This window comes from Gavialis gangeticus, unplaced genomic scaffold (assembly GCF_001723915.1).
Source record: "Gavialis gangeticus isolate Ggan-Ray unplaced genomic scaffold, GavGan_comp1, whole genome shotgun sequence".
In the NCBI taxonomy this organism is placed as follows: domain Eukaryota; kingdom Metazoa; phylum Chordata; order Crocodylia; family Gavialidae; genus Gavialis; species Gavialis gangeticus.
The window spans coordinates 22371570-22381711 of record NW_017729011.1 but is presented as its reverse complement, the minus strand read 5'-3'; the positions used below and the strand labels follow the sequence as shown (position 1 = coordinate 22381711).

General features: G+C 45.6%; 1 protein-coding gene across 3 annotated transcripts in view; it reads left to right on the top strand.

The window, feature by feature from the left end:
* Window positions 1–5032, top strand: part of KCNT1 (potassium sodium-activated channel subfamily T member 1) — a 218196-nt gene extending 213164 nt beyond the window's left edge. For all 3 annotated transcript variants that reach the window (XM_019510827.1, XM_019510828.1, XM_019510829.1), the window contains 2 exons: window positions 2551–2635; window positions 3560–5032. In XM_019510827.1, the coding sequence (XP_019366372.1) occupies window positions 2551–2635; window positions 3560–3680 (206 nt within the window). In that variant the 3' untranslated portion in view covers window positions 3681–5032. The remainder of the gene's footprint in view (window positions 1–2550; window positions 2636–3559) is intronic.
* Window positions 5033–10142: the final 5110 nt, after the last annotated feature.

The window sequence follows — 10142 nt, the reverse complement described above, 5'->3', positions numbered from 1 at the left end:
ATCAGTGCTTCCATGCTGTCTGTGCATTGAATGTATTTATTGGCAAGTAAATTCCTCAGATTTAACCTCAAAGCAGTGCCTCTGCCCTTGAATTCAAATGTCAGCTGTCAGCAGCGGTCATGCATTTTTGCACATGCATCTGGCCAGGCTGCTCAGCCAGGCCAACTTCAGACTTCTGCTTGACCCATTTGTACAAGCATCTGGGCCTTTGGCATGCAAAACTGGGTACTGAAGCATCTCCCAGCATCCGCTAGACACTGCACTTGAAGAGAACGATCTGTGTCGTAGTAATCAAAACCAAGGGAGACATAACCAAGGTTGAAGGGCAGGTAGGCAAGGTAAACAGCAAAAACAAACCTGTCCAGGAAGGTTCAGCCACTGCAAGACAAGACTCTGGTACCATTAAACATCCTCTGCAAGATAAGGTCTTGATTGAAATGTCAAAAAATCCAAAGGTCTAATAGACACGGCCGACTGTTTTGCTCTAGAGAGGCAATATTTCTGATTAATGTGGGAGACGAGGTCCCAGTGGAAAGCCTTGCAGCGAGTTCATGTAACTGTCCTATTTGCTTCTCTGCCCTTGACGTAGCCTCTCTACTAACCTTCCATCTCATGAGCCATCCTGTACATACTGCACCTTGTCAGTGAATGTATAAACACTGTTATTTGTGCAACCGCGACCAACCCCATTTACACGTACGGCGCCATGTGTTTATCCACATAATTGTCTTGATCGCCGAACCGGTGCACTTGCCTTCGTTTCACTCATCACCTTTTTACCCAGCTGTTTGAAAAGCAGAAGGCATAGCCCCCTCATTTAGATCAAAGATGGTTGGTCTGCACAACACCCATGCGATGTAAAGAAAGGCTGCGCAAATAAGTGTATTCATGCAGTGAGCTTGTTACCACAATTGATATGGCTTGTTCCAGAGAATATGGCTCTCCAAGGTAATCTGTCAGGCTCATATATTGATGGCCATGAATATTTTCTGTTGGATTTTCCTGTTCTTCCAAACTTGGAGCTTTGCCCTTCAATTCCCTTGACATTAACTGCCTCCCTTGATTGCACTCCCTTTTGCTCTGAAAGCACACCGCGTTTCCTTTGGGCAGACCAAAGAAATAATCATTAAATACATTCTGCTCCTGGGAGGACAGGGAATGGGTGAAGCAGACCAACAAGGGGCAATCTGAGCCTATGGCAAAAATCAGAGCAGCCTCAGGGCTTTCTGGCTGCCCCGGACAGACATTGAAATCTGTGGGGAATGCCCAGTACAATAAGACTAACATCTTTCTATCTTTTTTAATGCATTAAAACAAGGTAAGCGCAGCTTTTTCCTTATTTTGGAGATGCCACCTGTTCTGGGACCAATGCTAAGAATAGTCCAGGACTGAAATCCCCTCCAAGTGCCTTCAGACACTTGCATGCGCTCAAGCAGCCTGGCTAGCATGGTGCTAGGGAAGAGGGCTGGATGTATATGCAGAATGGGTGAGGCAAGGGCCTGGCTCCAGCAGTTTGCCATTAGACACTGAAGATGCTCACGTTGCTCTTGGGGGCAGACAGGGGGTTTGAGACTGGCACCAGGGGCTCCGACAGGGCTGTGCAGAAGGGAAAGCCGGCTCAGGAGTGTGAGCATAGAGGCCTGGGGGAAAGGAAGAAGTAGGTGGGGTGTGTCAAGGAGGCAGGGAAGTGCCTGCTGCATTTTCAGCCTTGCCTTCTTGCAGTCCCTGCAGCCGGCAGGGCCCCACTTTAGTTAGAAGAGCTTGCCCATTATTAAGGACCCAGCCCAAGTGAGAAGGGGAGCCCAATTTTTCACCCCAGCCTCTCCTTTTATCAAGCTGGGTGCTCACAAATGGTAGGACATCCCCTGTCTTGAGGGACAGAGCTCCTATCCTTCAGGCTTGACTCTCTTTGGACCAGAAAGATAAACTCAGGATATTTGGTCATGGCAGGGCTCCCACGTGCAAGCCAGCCCTGCTAGTCTGTGGAGGGGAAGGGAGCACCCAGCTCCTACAACACCCCACACCCTCTCTCCGGGGACATAGTGGGGACTCTGAATGGCATCATGCTCCTCACCCCACTCCTTTCCACCACCTGCTTGTGGCACTGCATCGTGTGAGTGAGCTAGCTATGGCTTGTTGTTCTGGGAGACATGCCCAGCCACAAAAACAACTCAGGTAAACACGTCTTGCCCATTTCCCCTTGATTTAAATACCTGCTGGTGTTTGGAGATGGGCAGGATGGGAAGGAAAACCAGGCCCAAAGAGCTACGAGCCACCAATCTCTATTGCAGCAGTCTTTGTCCAAGGGCTTAGGGCACAAACCTTGTGCACTCACTGGATGTCTGGTCCAGGAACACCACTGAACGCTCATTATTTAGCACATCTGCTTCTGTAATCGCAACCCCTTGGGAAGTCCACCAGCCCCTGTGGTTCCCCAGGTTTAGGAGCGCGGAAGTGATTTGTTGAACGTTCACTGCCGAATCCAGTCGAGAGTTACCTCCCGACAGGCCAGTCGTCTGCATAACAAGTCTGTTTCTTTCCCCCTTGCAGATGAAATGAATGACCACCAGAACACGCTGTCCTATGTCCTAATCAATCCACCTCCGGACACGCGCCTGGAACTCAATGATATCGTGTACGTATGAAACGAGTGCCAACCACGTGCGCTGCAATGCTGGGTGGTCTGTGAACGTTGCTAAGTGTAGTCTGTTTTTTAAGGCTTGAGATGGTTCATGCCTTTCTCCAAGAACCTTTCCCTATTTCACTTCAAAGACTTTGCTTGAAAGAGTTGAGGGTGCCCCATGGCTAAGAAAGTGTTTGTTATTAGTATAGGGGTACAGGTTGTAGCCGTGTTGGTCTAAGGACATCGGCAGACAAGGTTTTGTGGGTAAATCTGATATCGTTTATTAAACTGAGTCAGATCATCAGAAAAATTCTTCTTTGCCAGCTTTTGGGTATAAATACCCTTCGTCAGGCTGAGGAAGCATCTGCAGTTGGCATGTGCTCTTCCTGGATAGAATTAGTATGGCTTTCTTCTGGTTTTGTAGCTTTCCCACCCTGTGAGATGTAGAGTCCAGGTTCACTCTCTTCCTCAAATTTGATGTATTCATAATCCTTCTGCAGGTGAACGAGCTGTGTTGGGTTTTTTTAGGCTCTACAGTTTCAAGAAAATAAGTGAAAATTAGTTGAAAAATTGTGGCAACTTTATGAGCAAGAGCCCAAGACAAAATGTACATCTTGTAGCAGCATTTTAATGACGAATAGATCCATTTATTCACAGGAGCATGCCTTTTTGTCTGGCTATTGTGCCAGATGTATATAGCACATAACAGGAATCTGGAAACTAGTTAGGTAGATGTCCTACCCCAAAGCAAATTTCAGGCCAAATCTTCCCCTTTGCACTGATGTGACTCTGGAGTAGCTACACTGCTGTTAGCGGAGAATACTCCTGCGTCTTCCCCCAAGAAACCATGCGTGCTTTCAGGTAATGATGACTTGTGTCCAAGGAGTCTCGTGTTGGAATGGAACAATAATTAGCTGCTTCTTTTATTTCTGCTAGGTATTTAATACGCTCTGACCCTCTAGCGCATGTATCCAATGACACGCACAGTCGGAAAAGCAGCTGCAGTAACAAGCTGGATTCCTGCAATCCTGAAACCAGAGATGAAACGCAGCTCTGAATGACCTTTGCACTGAACACGTGTCTTCTCCTCCTCATATTGCTAATGCATGGGATTGTAAGAGAACTGACTGTAAACCAAACCCAGGGGGAAGGGTCTTTGCGGGAACATGCACGCCAGGTGGAAGTCTGTACAGGAATCGAGAAGCAAAGATCAACTGTCAGCGGTTCCTGGCAGTTTACTCCTCCGTTCACATTGCACTATGGAAATGTCATTCCCAACCTGGATTCAAGCTGCTTAGAAATGCCTTGGAAAGGAAGCTCCTAGAACATGGGTGTTAAAGTTCAGGCGGCCAAGGAAAAGGCTGGCAGTCGCATCCGTCTTTTTGTTTCTAACTTTTTATATGCACTGCAACTAGTGAGACGGTCTTTGGTGACACTGGCAGAAGCAGCCCAAACTGAGATCATATGAGTCAAGCCTGGTTTACAAGAAGGATCATGCTGGAAAATGTCCCTGATACCATGCAAATTGCTCTACCCCCCAACCCCCAGTCAACCGGGGAAGTGCCAATGCAAGAGAGAAAAAATGATCCTGTAATCTTCTTTCTGTTTCTGGTGGGATCCCCTGCCTGATGGGCCACCCTACCTTATTGTCTCACATTGATGTTCTTAGTGTGCTTCAGCATTTGTAGGCCTACTGCCATTTGCTAGCATGGGGAAGGGAGTCCGACAGAAGAGCGATCCAGGGAGAAATAGAGACCAAGTTATTTGTGGCCAGTGATGGAGAGCTGCTCAGGGTGGGGCGCAGAACGCCTTGATCTTGGAGGGGTGATGGGAGCGTGCGGTTTGTCCTTAGGAGCTGGACTCAGCACCTTGCCCATCTCTTGAAACTGCAGCATCCTGTGCTTATGTGTGTCACGTCCTGTCCAAAGGATGTGCTGACTCCAGCATTTCCTTTAACATGTCATAAACCAACTAAAGGGGGACCAAAAGTCATGGCATCTTCCATGCGCACTTGGCGATTATGTGTGTCCATATCGCTGCAGAAACATTGGCTCAGCTTCCTATTGTTGTTGGGCCCCCCCCGGATAATATCCACACACAGACTTTGGCCTATGGTGAAAGTATTTGGTACCTCCTCTGGCTTGCATGCTAGATACTATCAGCTGGCAACTGCCCTATCTTAGCCATTCCTCTCAGAGGGTTGAAGATCCCTTCTATCATGGAGATTGAAATGCAAACAAGGATCCAGGATTAGCATGAAGGGTAAGCTAATTGATGAGTCCCATATCACCAGATGGGCAGGGACAGAGAATAGGGATAGCTTGGCTGTGTTGCATGCTTTTGTCATTGATACAGGGCTGAATCTAGGGTGGTCCTGCACATCAATTCTGAAAAAACTGATTTAAAGGTAAAAAAAAAGGAGATGGCGGGGCTGGCTGCCTACTGGAGCAGGGACTAGGAGGCCACCCAGGGCATGGGGATTGTGAACGGCGCTCTTCAGCTTGGAGTAACCTTTGCAGAACTCTTGGATGCAACATCTGCAGGTCTGCGGTCGGGCCCGGGTTCATAGGGACGTCCCAGTTTTGCAAATGCTTAACACAAGTGGGTTGACTGGGCGCATTGGGCCTTTTTTGCCCATGCAAGTTGCCCACGTGGTTTCAGGATAAGCAGCTCCCACTCACCTCATAGGCCTGAAGCAGACTTGTTTTTTGTACTCTTCTGATTCATGTCTTCAACATGGCATGCTGTCAAGTGGCACTGGTGCTTGAGTAGGTCCGTTTTGATTTCTACCCTGGTATCACCACATCCTGCCCTTCCCTAGGCTCTTGCTTCTCAGGTCGAGGCAAGAGAGGCTCACATGCAGGACCCCCTGGTTCTAGCAATCATCTCCCCCTTCCCCTGCACAGGGCTCCATTGGTTTTGCCTTCACGGCTGTGCATTGTGGCCACCCATTGCCCCAGGCCTAGTGGCATCTAGGTTGAGTTAGGTGCTTTGGCTCTCTGAACAGTGGTGGGAAGAGTTGCTAGTTGCCAAGTGAATGAGATCCATAATAGCCAGTGTGCTGAGCGGCGCCAGCACTGCCAAAGCTACTCCACGGATCATGCTCAGAGGTGGCTGGAGCTTAAGTCATTGAATGTTGTTCCAAATCCAGGCTGGAGGCTCTTAGAGCCAGAAGTGCCCTGGTACATGGGAGACTTGAGTTGAAGTCCAGTCTCTGCCTTAGCTGAACCAAGGATTTGAATCCCTAGGAAATGCCCTAAACCCTTAACAATAAGATATGTGGAGGGCAGAGCAGTCTTATTCTCTTCTGTGGATGATATTTCACCCCTGGAGCAGGGGTTTGACTTTTCCACAGCCTGAGGGAGTGCCCTACCGATAGGGCGGTGGAGTTAAGGTCTTTCTCTGTGTGTCGCAGTGAATAATTTTTTACTAAGCAGAACAGTTTCCCCAGGAGTAAGACCCCAGCAGCTCAGAGTCCTCTAGGGTCCAGAGATCAGTGCACTTTCTTGGGAGAGGTGGATTCAAGCCCTGGTCTCCCATTTCCCAGGTAAGTTTTCAAGTCACTGCGTGCCGAGGTACAAGTGGAGCTCACCTGCTCCTTATGTGGGACGCTGGATCTGCTAGACGTATTTCAACAACATCTATTAGCTCAGGTCCTGCAGAGGAGGGAGCTAGGGGAATATCCAGCTCAAATCCTTCCACGACAGAGGTGTTGAGTCACTCAGTACTACCAGGCTTGAGATGAGGCCTGAGTGCTGGAGAAACTGTTGAGAAGATAGATGCAAAGATGGCTTAAGGTAATTGCTGTCTACTCAGCCTCATTCGTCTCTCCTTCATCCTCGCTAGCTCCATCATAGGGGCTGTGTTTGTAAAGTATTTAGAAGATGCAAGGCTTAATCATCCCAACTATTACCCTTGGGTTTCACTATAATACTGAGGGTACTGCGTTATAGATGCACCCCAGAATCTGTTCTGTAAAGATGCTGCTTCTCTGGTCATACTTTTCTTTGACTTGTTGGCTTAGTTAAGAGGTTACGACCCCTTATTGGAAGGCTTCTCCATCCCCATCTGCCCTTTAAATACAAATTTCTCATCAGCCAAGCCACCTTAAATTTGGGAATGGGTTTGCTAGTCATTTCCCTGGGATTGTTTACTGATGACACGTGTATTCAACTCCTAATAGCAACAGACTCTGTTTGGTCTGCCTGGAGGTTTGAGGAACCAAAAATATTGATATCTTTGTTATGATCATCAGAAACAAAGCTCTACTTATCTTTTATATAGTTTTATAATTGGGTAAAGCTATATGTATGTGTTGCTTTTGCCTACAATAAAGACATATGAATGTACAGAATAACCTTAAACACACTAAACAGCAATGTACACTCTGGCCAACTCCTATTAAAATTTGCATTGACTTAAATGGTAGAGAACTTTCTATAGCAGAAACATGAAATGTATTTTTCATCTATTTTTGCACACTTTAAAATGTTGATGTGTGAATGTTTTATTTGAATGCCAAGTGGATAAACAGGTTGTGAACTTTATATACTTTTACATTCAGATATTAAACTTTAAATGCAATTTTGATAAGACATTTGTAAAGCACAACATCATGAAATCCCATCAGCCATCACAGATTGGTTGAACGGCCATTGACAGATGAGCGGATGCAATAGCATGCCCTTATTTTTCGGAACCATCAGCCCTTCGTTTTGAGAGACGCGCCCAATAAAAGCTGTTTATAAAATTTGCTGTTTCAAATTGGAGCTTCAAGCAGCTAATATAATGCTCAGATACTTCCATACCATCTGCTCTATCCCAGTGCAGGACATTAACAGGTCTATCTAGAACCCCATACTCATTGCTTGCAAAATGCCAATACTGTAATTCTGCAGTGAGGTGGGAACCAATACAAAAACCTATCTTTAAACTATTCTTGAGAAGTCATTGCCATATATTATACACACTAGAAGAAGGGGAAAGCTGTTGACTGGAGTTCTCTGACTCAATCCATTCCTGGTCCCAAAGTATAGTAACTTGAGGACTAATTCTCCAAACTCCCTTATGCTTGCTGATCACTGTGCCCCCCTGCAGAAACCAACAACAAAGGAAGAAGCTCGCTACTCCATAGTCTAAGTTTGCAAACAATTTATGCAGGATGGAGTATTGAAGAAAGAGCAGGTATGCTGTACAGTGAGGGGCTAATATTATTTATGCTCTGGTCTAATTTCTGTACTGCACCATTGCTACAATGGCCGAGGAGGAATCCCACTGATTGATTTATGTAATCTCTTTACAGTTGAGCTCTTTTTCTTGGTTCTTGTGGTCAAACTTTGCTTGCACTTGGTAATGCTTCTGCTTTATTTCTGTACTGCCTTCTGGAATCTCACATCACTTTTCTTCTGCACGTGACATTCTCCCAAAGGTAGCTGGAGATATGTATATGAATATAAAAATAATAGGAGAGAAAATAGGGAAGATGAATCAGGAATATGGACACAGAATTTAAAAGCTTGGAACTAAGATGTTGTGGCTGGTACTGCAAGTCAAACAGCTTTTCGTATGTGCTTCTCCCCCTCATTTACAATTGAAAAAAGACTGTGCATGGGAGTCAAATAGGCTGTATGGAAACGCATTAACTTTGCAAAGGCTGCAGTGCTATAATCCCCATGTTTCTGAGATAGCGAGACAGGTAATGAAATGTAGCTCCTGGTTGGAGTTTCCTCAATGTGCCATAACATATCTTAGGGTGAAAAAAAAAAAACACACCCAGATAAAACTGGAATTGGCTGCCTTGTACAATGATCCAGGTGTTTTTCTCATTCAAGTCATGAGTTGTGGTAGTTCTGGTTGCTTCCAGCCGATTGTAGTTGAGTTTGCCTACACAGTGGCGAAGACTCACTTTTCAGAGTTAGTAGCAAAAGTTGCAAGTCAGACTGTGGGATCTGCACCAAGTGACAGAAGCAACATCGCCTTTCCCATGAGCCTCCATCCATCATTGGCTCCAGAGTCAAACAGGACCATTTTGGAGGTGCTCCAATAGTGGGACGGCTGGGCAAACCAGCCTTTCCTTCCTCCCCTCTAGTTGTCCAGTGAGAAATAAATGCGCTATCACCAAAAAAAAATAACCACAGAAAACATGCTGTCGCAGGAGTGGAAGTGACAGACGTTTCATGAGGACAGCTGTCTTCCCCTGAGATTTCCAAAATCAATCTCAAGAGGTGTGAATATGTTTAACTGAATCTAAATCCCAAATTTCCAGAGGCCTCCCAATCCCCTCTTGTCACTCAGGTGATAGTGAAGTAAAGCCATAATTAGACACATGAATAACTTGTAAGACGTGTTACAGGTGAAATGGGTGTACTCTAGTCTAGGCTCCGTATGCGCGCGTGCGCGCGCACACACACACACACACACACACACACACACACACACACACACACACACACACACACACACACACACACACACACACACACACACACACACACACACACACACACACACACACACAGTGCACATTCACTCTGATTACTGACAAATAAGTTGAATGTTCCCTTTTCATTTGACCTCCGTGCACTGATCCAGTGTGCAAATAGGAGACAGCCTCAGTAACGTACCAAGGAGACAATACAACAAAGCACACTTTCTGCATTGATACATGCCTTTAACATGCAACTGCACTTGGGTGTACCAAACAGCCATCACAACCCAGGCCTGCAGCAACAGGAGTTACTGCTACAAGGTGCAAGAAAGTGAGATGATGATTCTGTCAGTATTTCACATGATGAAATTGCAAAGCAAGTCATGCTGCATGCTGAGATGCTGCACTGTCTTTGAGTGATCAAGTCTAAATTAAGGACCACGGTTGAAGAGTGCTGGATGCCAGATGTTGCAAGCTAAGCCAGCTGAGTAGCAACCCTAGATTCAATGTGGGGAGATCCACTGTGCAGAATGAAGAGGAGGAAGCAGAAAGGAAAGCTGTCCCTTCTTGCCAGGCATACATGCGGATCAGTCCTTAACAACAAACAATCGTGGTGCATACAAAAGCAACTCCAACGCAAGGTTCACATATGCATGTTTCAGTACGATACCAAAATTGTGCGTGTCCTGTGGCATTTTGATAATGTTTCATTTTGTTTAATATATAAATAAATGTATTTAAAAAAAAAAAAAGAATGATTCTTGTACATCTTTTCCCTTGATTATTTCTATGGTGTCAAGTCATACCAAACAAGATATAAAAACTAAGACAAAAACCATCCACAAAAACCTGCTGTAGATATTTGTCTATGATTGGTGGACTGCTATGATCAAACATTTCATTTTTTTTTAATTCTTTAGAACTGGTTACAAAACTAATGTAAAAGCAAAAGTATTTAATGTTCCTGGAAACATGAATGTGTCAGAACAAAAATTGTATCTGCTTAAAACAGGGTTGTCATAGAAAGGTACCAGTAACAAAATCCCACATTCCCTTGTTGTTTTAATATTCTGAGATGGGGGGGGGGGGGGG